Source organism: Pholcus phalangioides, unplaced genomic scaffold (assembly GCF_987345545.1).
Source record: "Pholcus phalangioides strain wild (caught in Gottingen) unplaced genomic scaffold, Ppha-v1.0 ptg000017l_1, whole genome shotgun sequence".
Taxonomy (NCBI): domain Eukaryota; kingdom Metazoa; phylum Arthropoda; class Arachnida; order Araneae; family Pholcidae; genus Pholcus; species Pholcus phalangioides.
The window spans coordinates 13,315,517-13,338,294 of record NW_028301610.1 but is presented as its reverse complement, the minus strand read 5'-3'; the positions used below and the strand labels follow the sequence as shown (position 1 = coordinate 13,338,294).

Below are 22,778 nucleotides of genomic sequence, written 5' to 3'. Positions count from 1 at the left end.
TTAATCAAAATTAAGATGCCAAGAGAAGCATCCAAACCAACCAATCTGTCAGAAAAGCGGTATATATGTATATACATACATACATATGTGTATATATATATACTCTTGCATACTTTTGTTTAAGCCTCATCCAAATGGATTCCAAGAATGGAGCATCGTTTCGCCCTAAAGTCAATTTATTCACTCAAACCAAAGGCATAATCTTCTCTCTTAAATATAATAATAAAATACAATTTTTTTGTATTTTTCCCGGAACGGAATTTTAGGTTGTATTCCAGATTTCTTTATCCTTTTGGCATTTACGCAACCATTGTGTTCAGCAGTATATATATATATATATATATATATCCTTTATCCTATTCAGTTTTTGGCAGGAAAAGGAATTTCGTAGGTTTTTTTGGAAGAAGAAGAAAGAAATGAAAATGGATTAATTTCATTCCCAACTACTACAATTAAATATCCCAAGTACATACGCGCACACACTCGCACGCACGCGCACATATACGTACTTTTCGAACCTCTTTATCATGTGAGGAAGAAGAGAGAGGACAGATCCACACACACACACACACACACACACACAAAAGCATTTTAAATTCAGAGTATTAAAAAGAACGTTTTATTCGAGACGAACGCAGACAAAGATTATGGTGTAAAATGAACGAGAAAACTGATCAGATTGAATTAAATTGTTCCAGCTTTTCTGGGAAAGACTCACGGATACTTTTTTTTTTATCGCCTATGAATAATTTTTCGGCGTTATAATGATAATAAATGCAGGTTGTTCTGAAAAATGGATTGATGGCTTCTAAAAAGCAATTTAACAAAGAATTCTGGCACTAGATTTGCGGGAGAGGTCATAAAAATAGGAAGTTATCTCATTGTTATATTACAAAATCTCTTGGCAGCTTAAAGGTATGTTTGAAGATATTATATTGTTACTATCCGTAATTCGCTGGACAAATCACCTTCTCAAAATCTTTAGTGGGCTTGTGATGTTTTCGATTACCTGGAGAAATATTCCGATAGTCGCTCTACGGTAACTCACTCGAAAGAAGTGGACTGTAAACACTTTTTAATAATTTTACGATAATTTTAATTCACAAATATAACAAATGAACTCGCACGAAATCCCGATCGAGGGAATCGTTGTACAATTGACCAGCTCGAGGTCTCAACTCACACTCACTCACACACACACTGTCACACACTCATAAAAACGCTTTTTTTTTTCTCTCTCTCTCCCTGGGGACGGGAGGGGAGCTCTCGTCACCCTTTTGACCTCTGCTCTCTCCTTACTTTTCTTCTTCTTCTTTTTTACTATTATTATTATTACGCAGCAACATACCGCCGGGCGTTGCAATGTTCTTTGAACATTCAACCAATTGCAATTATAATGTAATAATATATAAAACTGATCATATCAAAACCTGAACAAATACAAATTTTAACTAAATACACAGAATAAAGAAAATTGACACACTCAATTACATTATAAATCAACACTTTCCGATACATAATAAAGCATAATATACGATATTTACATTAATTTTCCATAGGTAAAATACACAATTTTGAAATTGGTCGCTTATATGTGCCTGAAGCCGTTTTCACAGCAACCACTCTAATCTTGTTATCCTGTTTGCCAGGATATGTTTCCGTAATTCGACCTATAGACCATTTACATGGAGGTAAATTATCCTCTTTAACAATGACCATGTCACCTATTTTTACGTTTTCCTTTTCGAAGAACCACTTATTCCGTTGCTGTAATGTACTCAAATATTCTCGATGCCACCTTTTCCAAATGACTTGTACGAATTTCGTTGTTTGTTGCCATCGGTTAAGCCGATTTTCTGGCACCGAAGTCAACTCTGGTTCTGGAAGTGAAGTGATCGGTCTTCCAATAAGAAAATGACCAGGTGTTAGGGCCTCCAAGTCATTTGGGTCTTCTGACATGGCAGATATTGGTCTAGAATTTAGGACTCCTTCTATTTGAGTCAAAACAGTAAGAAATTCTTCGTAAGTGAGCCTTGTCTGGCCGATGGTTCGTTTTAAGTGGTATTTGCAAGATTTCACTCCTGCTTCCCAGAGACCACCGAAGTTTGGTGTTCGGGGAGGAATGAATTTCCAATCTATGCTATCCGAGGATAAATAGCCAACAAGGTCCTCATCTGGTTGAGCTACAAGGTTGTATAAGTTTTTGAGCTCAACATTTGCTCCCACAAAATTTTTTGCATTATCTGAATACAACTTAACACACTTTCCTCTTCGAGAAGTGAACCTTTTAAGAGTTGCAATAAATGCAGCAGTGGTAAGATCAGTAACAATATCCAGATGGATCGCTTTCGTCACTAAACATACAAAAATACACACATATATTTTATTCAAGGTACCCTTTCTTTGATTTTTGTACCTTATAGAAAAGGGTCCACAAAAATCAACACCAGAAATGTTGAATGCAAAATCTCTCGTTACACGATCCTTAGGTAAAACACCCATGATTTGTTGAGCCGTTATAGGTTTAGCTTTAAAGCACACAATACAATCATGAACAATTTTTCTACATACACTTTTACCATTTATAACCCAAAACTTTTGTCTGAGTTGATTCAATAATGCTTGTGGCCCTAAATGCAGATACTTATTATGATAATGTACAACAATCAACTTGGTTAATCGGTGTTTTGTGGGCAATAGAATAGGAAACTTCTGATTATAGCCCAGTGTACTATTACTTAATCGGCCACCAACTCTCAATATTCCTTTTTCGTCCACAAAAGGATTCAAACTTTTTATCGGACTGTCGAAAGGGACCTTACCTTTTTCTTTCAGACCTTTGAGTTCTGGTTTGAACTCCTCACCTTGAATCAATTTCACGAGATGCAGCTCAGCATTATTGATTTCTTCAGCATCTAAAGGACTATATTTTTTCTTGTTTTTACAATTATTAAGAAACCTAAAAATGAAACTCAAAATACGAACAATCTTAATATACACATTACTAAGATTCAAAAAATCACTGATAAATGACCGAACTGAAACACTAAAAGTTTGTATATCACAAATATTGTCACTCATACTGCAAATTTTGAATTCACGTTGAAAGTCATCTTGTATGACCGCTGACGGGATCGTTCTGTTTGGGTATTCACTGTCCATAAGAAACTTTGGACCGTTCCACCATAAAACACTTTGTTCCAGTCTCTCTGGAGCTAGACCTCTGGAAATGAGATCTGCGGGATTTTCTCCGGATGAAACATGTCTCCATTGTTGCACAGTTGTTAGTTCCTGTATTGTAGCTACACGATTTGCCAAGAACGTTTTCAGAAGATGTGGTTCTTTCTGGATCCAAGACAGCACAATCATAGAATCACTCCACAAATACACTGCTGAAACGTCGAGCTTCAGTGAAGCTTTTATACTCTTCATCAACTTAGCTAGTAACACTGCCGCGCACAGTTCCAACCGCGGAATAGTTGTACGTTTAATTGGAGCTACTCTTGATTTGCTCGAAACCATTTTTACTCTCACGCGTCCGGTAGATGAAGTAGACTTGCAATAGATAACAGCCCCGTATGCAGATTCAGAGGCATCTGCAAACCCATGAATCTCGATCGTAGTTGGCTCAGATATCAAAATACATCTATCTATTTTTAGGTTATTTATAGACAGAAGAGATTCGATGAACTCGTGCCACTCTTGTGCCTCCTGTGCTGGAAGTGGATCATTCCAGTCAATTTTCAGAAGCCACAGTTTCTGCATGAAAATTTTTGCTTTTGATACCACAGGTCCTATCAATCCCAGTGGATCAAAAAGTCTTGCGATGGTAGATAGAACATTCCGTTTGGTGACTACTGTATTGCTGTCAGCTTTCACACTGAAAGAAAAGCAATCTTCACTTGGCTTCCAGGAAATTCCCAGAGCCTTTATTTCACTTGGGTCGGAAAAGGTATAATCACCATCTGAAAATAATTTTGGAATGAGCGCTGGATTATTTCCGCACCACTTATGCAGCTTCATGCCTGCAGTATTGAGGATGCCTATCAGTTGCTGTTGAAGCTCTTTCGCTTCCAGCAAGGTTGGTGCCCCGGATAGGACGTCATCCATATAAAAATCACTGGTTAGGACAGGAGCCGCTAGAGGAAAATTGTTTCCTTCATCCTGTGCGAGTTGTTTCAAGGTCCTCATGGCGAGAAAGGGTGCGCTCACTGTCCCGTAAGTTACAGTTGACAACTCATAAATTTTTATGGGCTCGTTCTTGCCTTCCTTCCACAAAATTCTTTGAAGGCTTTTTTGACTCGGATGAATTTTTATCATTCGGTACATCTTTTCGATGTCCGCAATGAAAGCAAACTCGTGTTTCCTAAATCGAATCATTATTGAAAAAAGATACTCTTGGATCACTCCTCCGTTATACTGAAGAGAATTCAAAGAATTGTCCCTTGTGGTAATCGTGGAAGCATTAAAAACAGTTCGTAGTTTTGTTGTCGTTTTATCAGGACGGTATACACCGTGATGGGGCATGTAATATGTGACCTTTGGTTCTGTGGTCTCATTCACCTCACTCATATGCCCAAGTTCTAGATATTCTTTGAGAAAATCTTTGTATAATGCCTGATAATTTTTGTCTCTCTCTAATCGATTCCACAGTGAGTTTAGTTGTTTTAACGCCATACTCTTGGACTCTCCAAGGCACACGGGATCTTCCTTGAGAGGCATGGTGACTATATACCGCCCCTTATTGTCTCTCATATGAGTCTCCTCGTAATGGGTTTCACAAATTTCGTTTTCTTTTGATAGTACTGGCTTTTCTCCAACACTTTCAATTTCCCAAAATTTTTGCATTGTTTTATTCAAGTTCTCTTGTTGAACTAGTCCACAATGTATTGTTTGTTTCTCTTTAGTGGATAATGCGCCACTTACAACGTACCCGAATATTGTATTTTGTAGAATTAAATCGGTGCCACTAGGAGAAATTTGTCCTGTCAATAATAGTTCATAAAATATTTCAGCTCCCAACAATATATCTATCTGTCCTGGTTTGTTAAATTCTGGATCAGCTAAATTTACGTCCCTCACCCCCTCAATAGACACTTCTAACTTTTGGGAGGGAGTGCTATTTGTTATTTTCTCCACTATCAAGAAATCCAATTCCCTCTCATAGTCCTTTCTTTTATTAGCGAGAGAGGCTCTCACGCATCCCTTGATTGGCATTGACGCCCCGTTTAAGCAAGATATAACAAGATTTATTTTTTCTTTCTTCAACTCAAGTTTCTCTGCAAACTTTCTGGTTACAAAGTTCGACATAGAGCCCCCATCTAGCAGCGCTCTACCATTGTGGTATTGACCATCCTTATCTTTTACAAGGCATCTCGCTGTACTAAGTAAAACTGTCTTTTTTTGTTTGTTTCCCATGCAGCTGGTGGCTGTTATGGGGTTGGCATTGTGCTGTTTCGGCGTCGTTATATTGCTCGGGGGAGAATGTGTCATCTCCGTTCTTCCTGCAGGAGCAGCAACAACAGTTTCTTCTTCGCGGGGGAAATGCAGGGTCACGTGGTGTCTTTTATTGCACTTCGGGCAAGAGAACCTTGACCTGCATTTTTTCACCCCATGGGAAGATGACAGACAATTGAAGCACAAATTATTACTTTTTACAATTTTAATTCTCTCGTCTACTGATTTGTTTCTGTAATCAGAACACTTGTACAATGCGTGAGTTTCAATTCCGCATTGTACGCATAATGGGTCTTTTGAATCTGAGAGAAACACCTTTGACACATTTTTATTATTTTTTAAGAGGAAATTTCCTCGCTGTTTTTGAAACCCACTATTGCTCTCAGTGAGAGATCTACCTCGTGAAGCAAAATATATGTCGCTCTCTTTAGCTAATTCAAGCGGCCGAAACCATTTTTCTCCTTGCCTCACACTAATATGAGAAGCAGTTTCTCTATCTAATGTCTCAAACAACTTATCTGCAACAATGAGGTCTTTTAATGTGTCAAAATCTGACACTCTTCTGAGCTTCAGATAGTAATCGAAACTCGTTTTTAACCTCGACGCAAATTGCACATGTGTTTCATTATTACGATGAGCCCTTCGAAAATTCTCTAGACAAACCTGCGGTGTAGGCTCATACTCTCGTAAAATAATTTCTTTTACCTTCTCATAATTTGACAGTTCATTATCGCTTATGTGAGACAAAACGTTGGTTGCCTTTTCACCCAACAAATTCAATAAAATTTCTGACTTAAATTTCTCTGGCACTTTTTTTGTGTTAAATGCTCTTTCAAGTGATGTGAAGAAATACCCCCAACCTTCCGGCTGATTGGGTACTCTAACAGTTAGAGTTCTCACACTTTTAATAAGAGATTCAATCGTGTCTTCCTTTACTTCTGTTTTATTATGTTCGGTGCCGTCACAATTTAATTCTACACGTACTCTAACTAACTCTAATTCTGTTTTGACGCGCTCTAATTTCATGCGTTCTAATTCAACCTCTCTTAGTTCCTCTGACTTTCTATCTGCTATTATTGTGGCTAGATAGTCTTTTACAAAGTCGGGATCTTTTACACAAGCTTGATTTTGCAAAATAAGTTCTTTTAACTCACTCACCTTCGCATTCTCGATGACTATTTCTCCAAGGTCCTGAGCAACTTGGATTAAGTCCTGCTTTTTTGCTCCAGCGAACATTTTGACGATGAAAGTTACGTATTCCGAATTATGTTAGCACCACTCACAATTCTTTCGTGGTCACACAAGAACTCAACGAAAACAAACTCGCTCCACAGACGTCTTCTCCGATTTGAACGACATTTTTCACAGTTCTTTTTCTCCGTATGAGACGGACCAAATGGACGATAACTCACTCGAAAGAAGTGGACTGTAAACACTTTTTAATAATTTTACGATAATTTTAATTCACAAATATAACAAATGAACTCGCACGAAATCCCGATCGAGGGAATCGTTGTACAATTGACCAGCTCGAGGTCTCAACTCACACTCACTCACACACACACTGTCACACACTCATAAAAACGCTTTTTTTTTCTCTCTCTCTCCCTGGGGACGGGAGGGGAGCTCTCGTCACCCTTTTGACCTCTGCTCTCTCCTTACTTTTCTTCTTCTTCTTTTTTACTATTATTATTATTACGCAGCAACAGTCGCTCTCGTTGCTCTAAAATACCTTTCTCCAACGTGTCGAGAATGGAATGGGCCACAGTATTCGCCACGTTGGAATCTGTGAGTGTCTTTGGAGCCACTTGATGTTATGTACCAGAAAAATAGCCAAACTCTCCTGAATAGGGAAGAAAAATTACAATTTTTCAGCCATTCCAGCAGCCACAATTGACAGAAAGTGTCTGCTATTCTACGACTACGGTACGTGATTGCGGCTGATTATGAAAAAAAACTCTGTGTATTATTATCATTTAATACCCATTGACAGTCACTAATTATGCAGTGACATCTATCATCGCTTCTTAAATACATTTTGCAGCCTGTTCCCCAAATTTACCGCAAGATTTACTTTTAACCTTTATAAAGAGTTTTCCTGATATTGCTCTATAAAAACCATTTGTATATTTCAAGACACCTTGTATGAGGTGGTTTTAAATGAAGTAGGGATAGTGTCCACAATGATTGTCAATAACGCAGTGTTGACAAGTCATTGCTACGGCCAGGTTTACTTGTTAATGGTTTAAGTATTTGTTATCGGTGCCGAATTGTTTCGATAGTAATAGTAAGGCACCTCCACAAAATTATTTTATGGAACCGAGTTTTATTTATTAATTTTTTGCAGGAATCTTTGTTTGTATTTCGCCCAATATAGGCGTTAAGTTCAGAAACGAATCAAGTCCTCGAGAGTAAATATTCATATTCACACCCAGAAACGCTGAATTAGGCAAATTCCAGTGAACTGACATCATTAAGTTCTCGTAGTTCTCGTACGCAAGCCTGTTTAGGAGTGGCGTTGTTCTGATACGACTCGCAACACGTTGTTGCGATCTTATTTAACGCTCTTTTCGCGTGATGCTTTGCTCGTTTCAAGCTTTATTATCCAAATAACGGTGGTGCTCTTGTTGCAATTCACCTATTCCGGCCGTGGATAGGTTTACGGAAAGGTCTCGTTACCAATATACGAAAAATGATCCCGTGCTTCATATATATCTATATCAGATCTTTACAATAGCAAGGAGGACGAAGCTGCAAATTGATATCAACTGAAAATCTGGATCTCATTACAACTGCCGTAGAAAGTACTACTGGAGGCTGATCTCACAACGTTTTGAAAATATCCAGACAACTAGAAATGCCGTATTAAGCAATGTTGCGAAACTTGCAGAAAGTGCTAGAGAATAGATAGGGGAGGCTTTACTTGGAGTGTTGTAGAAATAGAATTCTGTGATTTTAAAATAAAAGTAAATTGTGAGAAAATATCAGAAAAAGAGGGAAGTTTTGCTTTGACAGGTTCACACTCGTAAAATGATAATTGAGGGAAATGGGAAATGAAAATTTTTATACGGCCCCAAATAAAAAAATACGGTAATTTGCAAAATTTATGCATCTCTGTATTATGCCGAAAACAATTCACCCCATAACATTTGGATAAACATTGGTCAAGATATCCATGACTGAAATTTTTGAATTTCGCCAATTTTTAAATATGTTAAAATTGCCAAGTCTCGTGAGGAATTCAGTTAATTAATCACGAAAAGTGGCACACAAAAATCAAAACTTTCAACTACAAATATTTCAACGGATTGTCATTCGAATTTACATTTGAATAATTTTAATGGGTAAATTGATTACGCTGAAATTAAAAGAGACAAAAATTTACAAATTAACATTTGCCTTTTACAAGGGGTCAATATAATCATATAAATTTCTATATTTTCCCCAATTATCTTTTGCAAAAGTTAAACCATTAGCCTAATTTCTCTCTTTTTGCTATATTTTCGTATTTTAAATTTATTTTCGGAGAATCAATCGTAATTTCTATTCCTATCGAACACTTTCCGTGAACCACCCGCGCATATTCTAATTTTATAATGTTAATGGACTGAAATTGGTATAATTCGGTACTTCCGAGTGTGAATATGAATATTATTTCAATATTAAAAGAGTCATTTCACCCATGAAGCTTATCTGTTTTCATAAAAATCGAAATCTCATAGTCTCAAAGTATGTAACACAAATTCGGCTCGGTAGATTTTTACGTATCGACCCTAAAACACCTCCTATTTAATTTATTATTATAGTATTTATTACGGCTAAACTGTGTACTGGTAATAAATACGTCCAATTACACACGTGATTCCTTGTGAAAAACTAATACTTAAAAATGTTTTTGGTTTCAGGATCGAAGAATATTTCGGGTGTTATAACATTTTGAATTTTTGTGACGCATCAGTTTTGTAACTAAAGCCAAACACCTAACGAAAGTATATTTGTCCACCTGCAGGGGGTTGCAGCCAGAGCCGTCTTAAGAGCATCGTATGCCCCCGGGCCAAGTGATTTTTCTGAGGCCCTACCAAACAACTTCTCGAAAATTTCAACTAAATCTCATTTTTGTGAAGTCCCTTATCTTTTGAGGCCTCCCGTGCCCGGGTGGGCCCATGCCTTAAGACGGCACTGGCTGCAGCTAATTCAGAATGAACTGCAATATTCAATCCGGTTAGAAGCAAATTTGGTTATCTCTTTTCACGTTTTTGGCCCTTTTTCTTTTCGTGTAGGGTGATGTTATAGCTTTGTTATTAAGTAAAATTCGTCCACTATATTGGAAAATCCATCGCCAGATTTGTAAAGTGTTAGCCAAACGAGATCTATTTGAAAAAAATTGTTTTCCCAAAATCAACACGTTCTTGCCAAAATGTTGTAATTTTCTCTCTTTAACTATTAAGTTGAATCTTTTGAGGAAAAGTTCAAGAAAAAAGAAACTGTTTTGCACAGCTTTAGCTGTCTTGATTGCTCTCAGGGGTTTATCATTGCTATCAGCTTAAAAATGCCAATTTATAAATTTTTTTGGTGAATTTGGCAGGATTCGAATGTAAAGTCATCAATTTTTAATGTATTATAGCTCCATAATTATTGATCATATCAAAAAAAAACCGAAAGCTTTCTCCAATATTATTTTCTCACAAGGAATCACGTGTGTAATTATTGGGCGGTCGATAGTATTCACTCTGTATATGTATATTCCCAGTGCTTCGGATCAGCCCTCAAAAATGACCATGATGGGTGTCCCAAAATTGAAATGATCAGTATGGAAATTTCACACATAAACAAAAGTTTTTGTTTTAGATCGAGAAATATGAAATAAAATAGAATATAAAATCATGAAATTTTTGTGAATATGTAAAACTCAATTTAAGAAAGTCATAAAAAAAACGGAGTGTATAAAACTGATTAAGAAATATCCTTCTAAAAAGCCATGAATTCGTTTGTTTACGACATTCGAGGAGAAATATTCGTACAGCTTTTTGACTTTGAATCCATTGAGCGTTGAAAACATATGTATATATCAGTTATTTCCCGATCAATACCTTGATGGTAGGCGTGAGTTTACATCTCCATGAGTTTTGTCGAGAAGTAATCTAATTTCTTGCAAGTCTCGTATTTTTCCTCTACGTCACGATTCTCTCAAGAAAAATTTCTCAGGTATGTTGAGTTGAAAATGGAGAGATAAGGTAAAATAATTTTGTTTCTGATTATATTATCATTGACGTCAATATCTGTGTTTGTTACGCTTTTGCTTCATGAATGTAATCTAAGCGAACATTTCTGAAAGGATTACACAGTCACATTATTCTTCATACAACTACAGGCGGAACTCATTTACCACTGTTGATGTTCTGATGGGTTCAATGCGTGAAAGAACGGATTCGGTACCTGATTTTGATGATAGTCGAATGAAGTTGATTTTTGCAGTACAAAATGTATGCAAAGACAGAGCCGCTCTGTTATCATTTCCCGTTCAATCCACAGAATGAGAAGTTCATTATACCTGGATGGTTCTTGGAATGTTATGAAGAAACCGCATTTTCCCACCAACAAACCAGCACGTACGGAGTCGCAAAAAGGCTGATTCGACGCCAAAAAAGCCCCACTCTCTGTCTCCGCTTGTTCCTCGAAAACAGATTTTTTGGCGTCGAACCAGCCTCTTGGCGAACACGCGTGCTGGTTTGTTGGTGGGAATGACGTCTTCATAACAGGAACCAATTCCCGCCAGAGCCTCTCTATGAGTAATTTCAACCCAAATCCAAAAAAAATTCTGGTATATCGTGAAGACGCCATCTTCAACCTGCTGCTCGCGAACACCGTGGTGCTCCCAAAGCGTTAAGAGTGCTCCATGATCGCATCTGATTTTGTGCTCGCGAGCGATTGATCAACGTTTCGATTAAACACACTGAAAAAAAATGCATTGAAGTAATGTATCTACAGTTATGCAGATTTCAGGCATACGTATGTCAAAGGCATTGTTCGTATGTATAGGCAGTACTCGCGACTCGAGAAAGGTTATAGAACCCTGTCTTAAGGATCTTTAAACCTCGTTATATAAAATACAGTCAAATTCGGTTATAACGACATTGAATATTCCATGGAATTTTATCAATGCAGCCGAGGTTGACACTTTAAAGACCTTTTTTGACAAATAAAAAATTTGATGAAATGAAATGTTGTTATTTCATTATGATTGGGGTGACCATATTTGATCTAGAAGAATACGGGAGATTGGGCTCATAATTACGAAACACCGCCAATTCTCAACACAAATGTTACTAACTGTCGGCAAAAAAAAGCCAAATATTGGTTATAAATAACACTTGGTGTTTGCATCCACTGCTGCTGTTATGCGTATCTTCAGTTCGGCTAATGTAGCTGATAGGGGAGGCACATAAATGTAGTCTTTTATATACCCCCACAAGAAGAAATCATACACTGTGAGGTCCGGTGATCTTGGAGGCCAGTGATATTTCACTGAATTGTCAGGTCCCGTACGGCTGATCAATCGTTTAAGAATGTGATTGTTCGAAAATTCTCGAACGTCCAAGCTCCAGTGTGGTGGTGCCCGTCCAGTTGGAAAATGAAGCTTGGAACACAAAACGATTTCTGCTAGGGCAGTCGCCATCTTGACAAACACTGAAGTGGTGACTGAAGGAAGACCGTTAGCGCTACCTGTCGACAACTGCGTAAAACTCGAGATTTCCCTCTTTCTACCTATACATTATTCGATCAAAACGAATTAAAAGTTGAATAGTTATGATTTTTTTTTAAATCGGATGATTCTTTTTGAAACACCCTGAATAATTTATAAATTATGCAAATTAATTGTTCTCTAATTCTAGGAACTTCTGGGGAAACGCTATAAAAATTAAAGCAAAGCTGACGAAAAATTTGTCGTTATATCCGAGGTCGTTACGTTTTCAACGACGTTATGAGCAGGTTTCATTAACCATATTCCCAGTAGGAGTTGAAATGACGTTATAATCAAGGTTATGAGGCAGTTTGACTGCTATTAATAGGTTAGGTTGAATTATAGCCTTTCTTTTTAACCTTACAAATACAAATACAACAGACAATTGCTTAGTGAATAATGGTCTATGCGCCTAGGAAAAACATCTTCAAACGCTCGAGGTTTTTAAGATTCCAAGTAGGGAAAACAATATACATCTGTTATCTGTTCCCAAAAAACGACTCCTAACATCCGCGTCAGTGATTATTTGAAGCTGAATGAACTTACTCCAGAAAACGTAACCTAAAGATCTGTTACGTGCTAGCTGGGGAAACTCGATCCACAAGAGACCAAAACGCCATGTTTTAGGCAAGATTCGATCACAACGCAAGCTGAGATCTCGATTTCTTCTTAAAAAAAATAAGGAGTTGTATCTCTACAAAACACCATCTGGAGGGCAATACGCTATCAAGATCATTCCACTGGGAATTGCGCAAACCTAAAACAACCAAAAGAATTCAAAATAAATTCGAAAAACCCTGAGAATATTCTTCATCCAAAAATAAATACAAATATTCTATTTAACATAAAAAAAAAATGGAATTTGGAACTCCATCTAAGAATATTAAATTAATAGGGACTAATGTTAGATATATAATTTTTTTTTCTTTTGCCAAAAAATTTTTATTCTCATCAACATAAATTTTTTTTTTTGCTCTTTGTAAGACATTCCGTACTTAGTAATAGGATAAGTCGAAGAAAACTTGATAAAATTGTGATTAAAAGGTAAAAATGAAGGGAAAAGATCCTCTTTTATTCCATCTTTTTGCATTTTTTTTTTTCTTCTCCTGATAACTTTCTCTCGCGCGATGAGTGGCCAAAGTTTTTAACAAGCTCAGAATATATATATAAAAAAGACTTACAACCTTTTTCCCTTTCCTTGAAGCTGTTTCTCGAAGGTTCTAAAAGAAATGGTAAGTAAGTAAGACGCGCGATGATGATGGCGACGAACGTTATTAAAGGAAAATGGCGTCGGAATGTTTTTTTTTCTTCTTCTCTGTTTTATCTCTTATACGAATATATTTTTACTTTTCTTACCTTGTATCCACTCGAGATCTTTCAAAAAGCAGCAGAAGCAGCAGCACACGCACCGAAAATTAAAATTTGCACTGAATATGAATTCATAAGAGATGTAATAATAAAAGAGAAATCTAGTGAAATGAAGAGAGCCTCGCTTTTATATCTCGTGGGATAAATTTTACGAGAGATGTGAGATGTTCTCTTTATTTCGCTCCGAAAAAACGGCAGAGGATGTGTTTGTAGCAATTAAATATCGACTGAATTACATCGGTCGTGTTTCATTAGATTCGTATTTGTGTATTTGATTGAGTCGGATTTACGTGGTTTTTATGTTCTTTTGTCGTTTTCCGCCTGGTGGAATGTATGGAATTCTTTACAATGCCGTACTGTTTCGCTTTTGGACTTTAAGGCGTTTTAGAGAACGCTTGTGGGATGATAATAGATTATTTTGTGTCGGTGGAAATGATAGGAGATTGTTTTGAGTTGGAAAACAAAATTGTGCAGCGTTTTCTCCACTTGTTTTTTTGTTTCAGTCTTTCTTTGTAAATCATATTCACTATTGTCTTGCATTGGTGAGAACGATAAAGGGTTGTTTTGTGCGTAGGTGGAAAGATGAGATATTGTGTTTTGCGCTAGTAGAATGATGAGAAATTGCTTTGCGCGGAAGAATGATAAGGTGTTTTGAGCTGGAAGAATGAGGTAGAGTTTTTCCCATTTGTTTGCTCTTCGCTTCCTTTGTTTCTTCTATCCCTGGTTTTGTGCATTATTGGAAAGACAAACGCTCGCTTTGCATTCGTGGAATGATAAACTATTGTTTTGCATTATTGGGAATGATAAACTATTGTTTTGCATTATTGGGAATGATAAACTATTGTTTTACATTATTGGGAATGATAAACTATTGTTTTGCATTCGTGGAATGATAAACTATTGTTTTGCATTCGTCGAATGATAAACTATTGTTTTGCATTCGTCGAATGATAAACTATTGTTTTGCATTATTGGGAATGATAAATGATTCTTGTGTGAATTGTGCGGGGAGCGATGAACGATTGCTTTGAATTGGTGGGATGATAAACGATTTTTTTTTCGCTAGTGGAATGGTAAGAGATTGAGTGTAAAGTTCAGGTTCTCAAATAATTTCATTAATTCGTGATCTGCATAATTAGAGTTTTATGTACACATTTTTTCTCGATTATATATGGTTGGAAATTAAGGAAGTTTAAGAAAAAAATTACAAACACATTAAACGCATTAACATATCATTAAACACATCCTCGCGCTACCTCACCTCCCAGCCTCTCCCCCAATCTCTTCCTCTCCGTCCGGTCCCTTGGAGGTCCCTTTATTTCCTTCGCGACACAATCTTCGCCAAGTGGGTTCTTTTGATAGATCCGAACCTCACACGCCCCATCTGGGAAAAGCTCATCCAACACTCTTTGAGGAGTGATGATGATGCTTACTCGTACATTCCTCGCCAAAGAAATTTGTATTCGATACGGACTTGACGTCGCCTCGGGTTTCACAGCTATCTGGATGGTACGTACACTCACCTCATTGAAACTATTCGCGACACTCATGACGCCAGAACGTTTTGCCTTCTTTGAACTGGATTTATCTGGAAGCATCGCGAACGGTTCCGATATGATTACGGCATTCTCATTTACACAGATTTGCGAAAAAGATTTGCGAGTGGTTTCTATCGCCACACAGCAAGCACTTTTCGCACACTGATTTCCCACAGCCGTTGCTGCCACCTGTCGCAAATACATATCCGTAGAACGCACGATAGATTCATGCTTCTGGGCTGATGCGGCTTCCAACAGTCCACCATGGCTCGTTAATCGCGTCAGTACCCAATTGTCCGGGGAAAATATGTTGTAAAAATTTTGTATGTTTTTTTTGTTTGTTTTTTTTTGACACAAAATAAAGTGTTCCAGACTCTGCCACGAAACTGGGCTGGAAGAGATCTCGGCAACGGGATAAGTCCAGTGGCAAAGTTCTGGCGTTCATTCATTCATTCAGTCCATCACGGCCCGTGTTCCATATTTTCGGGACTGTTTCCAGGCTGACGATCATTTGACTCGCCTCCTCATTTGTTCTGTTTTGCTTCACTCGCGAAAATGCGTCCTGGTACTAGTACACAATGTTGCAGCTTCGGTTTTATTTCACGCTCGTTGGGGTTATTTCTCGCCTTGTTTCGGTTCTTCACTCCGAAATTCCCCTTCCGGTTTCATGATTACGCCACTGGTTTCGATCTCTCGAGGTATTTTCGTTAATCTTTTTTTTTTCTTTTCTTCAAACCGAGGACAACTCAGGTCTTCGTTAGTCTGCACACTTTTGCCGATCTTTCGTCTTCTTTCTTCAACATCAGACCGTCTTTGCCCCTCCCCCTTTTTCATGCATTTTTGTGATTACTCCATTGCCACATGGTCATTATTCCGTTAAATATAGAATTATTTTCCCAATTTAATTTACTTTTGTTTTCACCCAGTATCAGACGCGTACTCGAGAAGGGGGGGGGGGGAGAAGGACGTAGAGACTCATGCCTTCTCCCTTCAAGTCAACCATAACACCTTTTCTATGCTATTTTAATCAATTTTTGTTATAAATGCTTTTTGAAGGTTGCTAATTAAAAACTTTTCGGGTAGAATAGTCCTAGTGCCTCCCTTTCCCTAAAGCCCAGTTCACATGTGCAAATATTGCGGTAGCATTGGGAGTGCTAGCACCCGCTTGACGACTTTTTTTCCTTCGTAAGGAAAAAAATAGAGAGCAGCCATTGGTGAAAATTCTTGAAGAGGGATTTAAACCTGCTTTTTCCATTTCCCATGTGACGGGGCTTAAATGTCAATCCAGCGTACGTCTCTATCCGATAAACGAGTATATATACATGGTGATATTTCGCTTCATCATTCCAAGCCTTTCAATTTTCAACCTGTTTGCTCATGAAGCAAACAAATTTATCAAATACTTCTGCTTGATTATATATTCGCGAGGTCTTGGTCGTCATTTCAATCGAACTCACCACATTTAAAATGTCTACATTAAGGTGATCCAGGTTTGAGCATTTATCAGAGTTGGCATATGGGTTATCTTCTTCTGACGCAGCGCATGAACGTTGATCATCACTCGATAAATGTTATAAATGCCTTCGTCCCGAACAAAAAGTAAATTCACAACTATAGGTAGCCTATGGTTTGGATGCAATGCATAGCCTTACATAAGTTATGGATAAAAAATCAGCTACACGAGGGATCAGATCAATCGTTGAGATCTTGGCATTATTATCTTTTGAACATACGTTTGGCATCTAATCCTGGTTGTTATATCGATTGATTTAGGATGAGAAAAAATTTTCAGCACACGTTTTCTCTTCATCATCAATTTTGAGTTTCGTTGAAGCTGAAGAAGCCCAAACTATAAATAAGAACAAAAAAAAATACAGAAACATTTTGGCGGAGCCGTAATTGCTATATGATGGCGCAGAACGTGAACATTTTTCTGTTAAAAATCTTTAGAGGATGTTTGAAGCTTCCGATGGTCACGTAAAAGCTATTTTTTCTCAACTTTCTCGAAAATAAAATTTTCTTTAAAAAAATTATTCGTCACATTTCACTCCATTAAATTCTTTAGTTCAATTTCTTTGTATTTTGGAAATGGAATCGATCTGAGAAATTTAGTATTTGCATAAAAACAATAAAAAAAAATATATTTTTAAGATTTTATTCATAACTTTTTGTTTGATGAGACGGAAGAGCTGTGATTGATTTCTCTTCCATGAATGTATTTGCAACCCCCGAAAATTGATGACGCGTCTTAAAGGGAGAAAATGCAAACGTCTGGAATGCGATAAGCATGTTTGGTGAATTTGTGCATCGCCAAGAAGACTCCTATTGCTAGATATCTGATAGTTAAAGAAGTGACAGGGTTGCACGAAGATATAAAGAAACACCAAATAGTGCTCGTATCATATTGAGCTGAGGGATCTCAACGGTGTGGTTAGTTGGAGTAAATCTCATTCCTATGAAATCGACTGTTGACAAGCAGATTTCTACCTGAACAAATGGGCACCGAGAAGGGTAGAGATAAGTTGAAAGGTCTCTTTGGAATTCAACTTCCTCATAAAAATCAATGTTAAGCTTGCGTGTGGATTTTCTCACGGAAAATGAAGCCAATTTGAAACAAAAATGATTTTTCTGCAGAAATACTTTACTCTATAAACAACAGGAAAAGATGGAATCCATGAAATATATATATATATATATGCATATATATACATATATCATTTATTGAGTCAGCAATCAATAAACTGCTGAACGAAGCACGTTGTCTTTTCTCTTTGTTTCTCCATCGCGTGAGACAATGCAGTTATTCTTACCGGTGTTGTATCTGTCTGAGGAAAAACCAAGGGAAGAATACCAACGAATTTCAGATTTGAACCATATAAGAACAATGGTATAACGCTCACCGATATATCATAAAATTCTCAGGATGGATCGTTTATTGCACTCCGTATTGTTGCGTTGTATCATTTGAGTTGCAGCTTGGCCATTTTATGCACACAAGAGATAATCAGACCACGTTTATTGTCGATTATGAACGATCATTCTTTGAAAGCATACTTTCTAGGTCGAAGTGTCTACCACTTGATATCGCGATGTTATGAGGTTGTCATGTGCTCTTGTGGGATTGTATTATTGCCCTCTATTTTCGAACGAAAGTTATACCTCTGGTCAGGACAGAACTTGACAAGGACTGCGACAGTTTCACACTCACGAAACGTTCTTCGGTACAATAGTAACAAAAAAGATCATTGTTGGTTTTCAATCTTTATAAGCGAAAATTCATACAGAAAATATCGCATACCAGTAGTACTCAAAATAATATGCTTTAATAGGGTCAATAAATCAAGGGTCTTGGATCTAAAAAAGTTGAAGAAGAAGAAAAACTGCATGGCACACACACGCACGTACATATTTAGCTACTCGTTACCGTGAAGAAGCAGTACACGTTTGCGATTGACATGCTGGCTGGCAGCTTTCGCTTCGGTGCGTGCTGTTGCTTAAATAGCCACTTTTCGCTAGTGCAGATTGCCATGGATGGTTCATCCCGTTAGTAGCACAGCTTGCTGTTCCAAATCATCACTATGGACTTCTACTCGAAATAGCTGCAGCGTGTACAACAGACATTGAAGTAGGAAGAGAAAGCTCTCACACATTGGTTAGGCATCTCCATAACGACGACAGGCCACACGTTGCCTGTGATATCAGACGATGAATTTTCTGGGAGACACTGTGTCACCCAAAGTTTTCCTCGGACTATGCGCTAATAGATTATCTCTTTTTACGTTCCATGCACAACAATTTCGAGGGAATCCTTCTCAAGGTGGCTGAAAAAACGAGATGTCCATAACAAATATGAGTGACATAGATAAGTCTAAAATATAGCAACCAAATAAAAGTGCAATTATAAAAACTAAAAACACATATATATATACGGGGTGATTATAAAAAAACTATCCCGACATATGGGCCCCTAACTATCATACCATTCACTGAATGAAATTTTGAGATATGCGCTCAAGAATGATATGGAAAACAACAGTGTCACTCTAACAGTTACTGTTACAGTGAGAAAATTTCGAAAATATCAAATAGCAACACCAAGTTTTTTGTATTGGAATGCGATCTCCATACTGAAAAACACTAAATAGCGTTGGAGCGGCACCTGTAGCACGAAAATCCACGGAGCTAGGCAAGGGAAAAGTCAAAAAAACTTTGCCGTGCACCAGAGCATTAATGTTCGTTTCATTCGTCACACCGTTTCTTCGGCTGAGATCCCAGCAGCCTGATTAGTCCTCCACAAGGTCATGTGGAAAACACAATAAAATGCTTTATATTATGCTGCTTCTCTGCCCTTATTGGTTGTCCTCACTTTTAGCCTATCTACCGCCGGTGATTTTCATGCTACAGTTGCCGTTCGAACGCTATTTAGGGTTTTTCAGTATGGAGATCACATTCCAATACAAAAAACTTGGTGTTGCCATCTGATATTTTCGAAATTTTCTCACTGTAACCGTAACTGTTAGAGTGACACTGCTGTTTTCCATATCATTCTTGAGCGCATACATCAAAATACCTTATGCCAAAATTTCATTCAGTTTCTGTGAATGGTATGATAGTTAGGGGCCCATATGTCGGGATAGTTTTTTATAATCACCCTGTATATATATATCTATATATATACACATGATAAAATATAATACACTGCCCATAAAAAGAATTCATGGTTGTCTTATAGAAGTATAGATAAAACAACTATGTTTGGATAGCTTCTCGATTTCCACAAATATGTTTATCGTATTTCTTTTTAAACGCGTCAATTGTGTTAGAGTTCGCTACCCCCGGGGATAAGCTATTCCATTTATTCATAACCGTATTAGAGAAAAATTCTTTGCGACACCACAACCTGGAGTTGTCCCTTTCCAATTGATAATGATGTCCCCCTTGTCGAAACAGTCAATTGACGGTGTATTAATAACTCACCCCCCCCCCCCCGACACCTGAGGTCTTCCAATGTAAACATATTCGAGAAATCAAGTCTCTCGCCTTAGCTCAAGCCTTGTGTACCAAAAAGATTACGCGTAGCTCTTCTCTGCACCCCCTTGACCAAGCCAATCTCCGTCTGTAAGTATGATCTCCAAAACCTGACGACATACTCCAATCTAGGACGAAATAAGCCCCGAAAAAATGGAAGAATCTCTTTAGGAGAACGCGAAGACATCTTCTTAAGAATGAATGAGAGTATTTTGTTTTGTTTCTTGACAGCCGCTGAACAGTGTTCAGAAAACCTAAGCCGCTCGTCATTATGAATACCCAGATCGGTGATCCTAGTTGCATCCGGAATAATACCCTCAACACCATTCAACTCGTAAGTGAAACGGGAGTTGTTCGAACGGAAAGGAGCGACCATGCACTTGTCAACGCTAAACGTCATGCACACGAACATGAACTCTTTTTTGGTTACATTACACATTAACTAGCTAGAATACCAAACCCACGTATTACCGCTCCGGTCGGTTGAATATTCATGAGCTTCTATTAGCCGATGTAGCCGGAAAACTGACAGGATAAACATTGTCAAAGCAACCACTCACGACTATGAAAGAACTCAATTGGATCAAGAAATTCCCGAAAACTTACTTTCGCGTTATTGGACGCTATTTTGAAAAATGATGTACTACTCTCCCGTACAAGAAACAAATAAAAATGTCGTTTCTGGTGTTCATTCTCATATAATATCATAACTATTTCCTATAGAATAACAAAAGGGAAAAGAAGGGGGAAAAAAACTCATCATAAATCCATGTCTTTTGTACTCAACGTAAGAAATCAGAAAAGGAAATTGTCAACGAGAAAAAAGAGCGATCCCTTCCAGCAGTCCATTGTGGCAGGAGCCAGGTAACACCTGAGCCCTGAACGTGTATAGGAAACTACACTGACCGATGCGTCAGGATGCTGCTAGCTATATGAAGAAAGAATAAAAAAAAAAAGAAGCAAATAAAATATATATAAGAACATGAAGACAGCCTTTTTATTTTGCTTCGTTTGATGCTAGTGGACCGTACACAATAGGATGATGGATAGCGGCGAGTCCGTCGAAAAAATACCCTGATGGTGCAGAGCACTTTACCGGAAACGAGATATTTGTTAGCCTATTTTTGCGAAACTGAGCAGACTGATCACTCACTTGCTTCCCTTCGAGGCCGATCACTTTACCCTGGACAGCGAAGCTTTCATAAACAACTGGATTCGTTCCTTGGTTGACATTGACGTACATTCTAAAGCGTATCAACTTGGGTCCAGACTGTAATGCGAGAATGTCTGAGAGATACACCTCTGAAAAAAATGGAAGTGAAAAGTCTGAAATATCATCAAAACTTCTGTTACGTATAAATCGACTGCCCATCAATAAATACACAGCAATATATATATATATTGTGACTTTAATAATTCGTCATTGGATGTAGTGAGTAGCTCAAGTATTTTGTATTTTTTTGTGTGTATGTGTGTGAGAAAGCAGTTCCGAAATTTAAAAATGTGGATAGTCAAACAAGTGTAGGATGAATGATAACGTAAGTGATGATTAAATGTGAAAACCCATGAGATGTGGTAGAAACAAAAAATGAAAAAATTGGTCATCACCAAGGAACTCGATCAGCAATAATACTTGGTCGTCGAAGAAGATGGCCAAAGAGGCAGCACTTCTGATTAATCATTAACCCCTTAATGTTCAGACTTTTGGCAATAAATTGGAACAATTCATACACCCCAGAAACTACTACTTCACCAAACACCAACTCTGGCCATATCAAAATTTACTGCCATTAGTGAGATGGGTTGGAAGTGAAGGCGCTGTCTATCGGTGGTCGCCTCGAGTTCGTTAGGGAAAATATCTTATCTATACCCTCCCTTGGGTTCGAACCCGGGACCCTGACAACAACCTTCACGATGGTAGACGAGCATCTTACCACCATGCCACTCGGGCACAACTACCACCCCAGAAACTGGTATCTTTGTTAACGTTCAGGAAATAAAGAGTAAAAACGAGTGGAAGACTCCCCTTCTAACCACGTTTCCCTATATACGTGAAACAATATTTTTTACCCGTCAAAGCGTAGCGAGGGAGCAAAGGAAAAAAATAATACTGAGGTAAAAGAAAAAAAATCTGTTCCTGTTCACAGTATTACCAATGAGTAGTGCTCCTGGAAATCCCAAGCTGACTCATCTGCCATATCTGTGCAAAATTTGACGTCAGTGTCATTGTTAGAGCTAATAGCTATTCCCTATGTCGCTTTTTTTTAACGATTAGACGCCAGTTTGAACAGAAAACTGGTTTTGCTCTCTAAGATAAGATGGAGGACGGTAAGTCCGCTCGGTATTCCACGCTCTTTAAAAACGGAGCGTCTCGATGATAAGACAGAAAGAAAGGATAGAATGCTCGAACTTAATTCTTCCATTCACTTTAAGCCGATATATATCTCGCTCTTGTACATGGAGAGGTCAAAACGCTGCACCACTGTCAACAGTCAGACGTACACGGTTTCAGTAAACTCTCATATATCTTTAGCTGCATAATATTCTTCGATGAGCAAGAAACTTGGACAGCAACTGTCCTTGGTTATCAATGGCGATGATGATCCATTTCCTTCAACACAAAGTCAACATTCACCGTGAGATAT

At 37.8% G+C, this 22,778-nt stretch overlaps 1 protein-coding gene across 1 annotated transcript; it reads right to left on the bottom strand.

The window, feature by feature from the left end:
- Positions 1 to 1,418: 1,418 nt before the first annotated feature.
- On the bottom strand, positions 1,419 to 6,693 carry LOC149072416 (uncharacterized). The gene is made up of 4 exons (XM_089246814.1): positions 3,131 to 6,693; positions 2,823 to 2,959; positions 1,615 to 2,354; positions 1,419 to 1,430 (listed from the first exon to the last, which is right to left on the bottom strand). The coding sequence occupies exons 1-4, from the start codon at positions 6,691 to 6,693 to the stop codon at positions 1,419 to 1,421; spliced, it is 4,452 nt and encodes a 1,483-aa protein (XP_089102940.1).
- Positions 6,694 to 22,778: the final 16,085 nt, after the last annotated feature.

What these genes read in the sequence shown, in the direction of transcription:
- LOC149072416 (XM_089246814.1), bottom strand. Translation starts at nt 6,693, where the DNA reads ATGTTCGCTGGAGCAAAAAAGCAGGACTTAATCCAAGTTGCTCAGGAC. An exon ending in TACCCAAACAGAACGATCCC is followed by an intron (nt 2,960 to 3,130) that starts GTCAGCGGTCAT and finishes TTTCATTTTTAG; the next exon opens with GTTTCTTAATAATTGTAAAA. An exon ending in CAAAGGTCTGAAAGAAAAAG is followed by an intron (nt 2,355 to 2,822) that starts GTAAGGTCCCTT and finishes TTGTATGTTTAG; the next exon opens with TGACGAAAGCGATCCATCTG.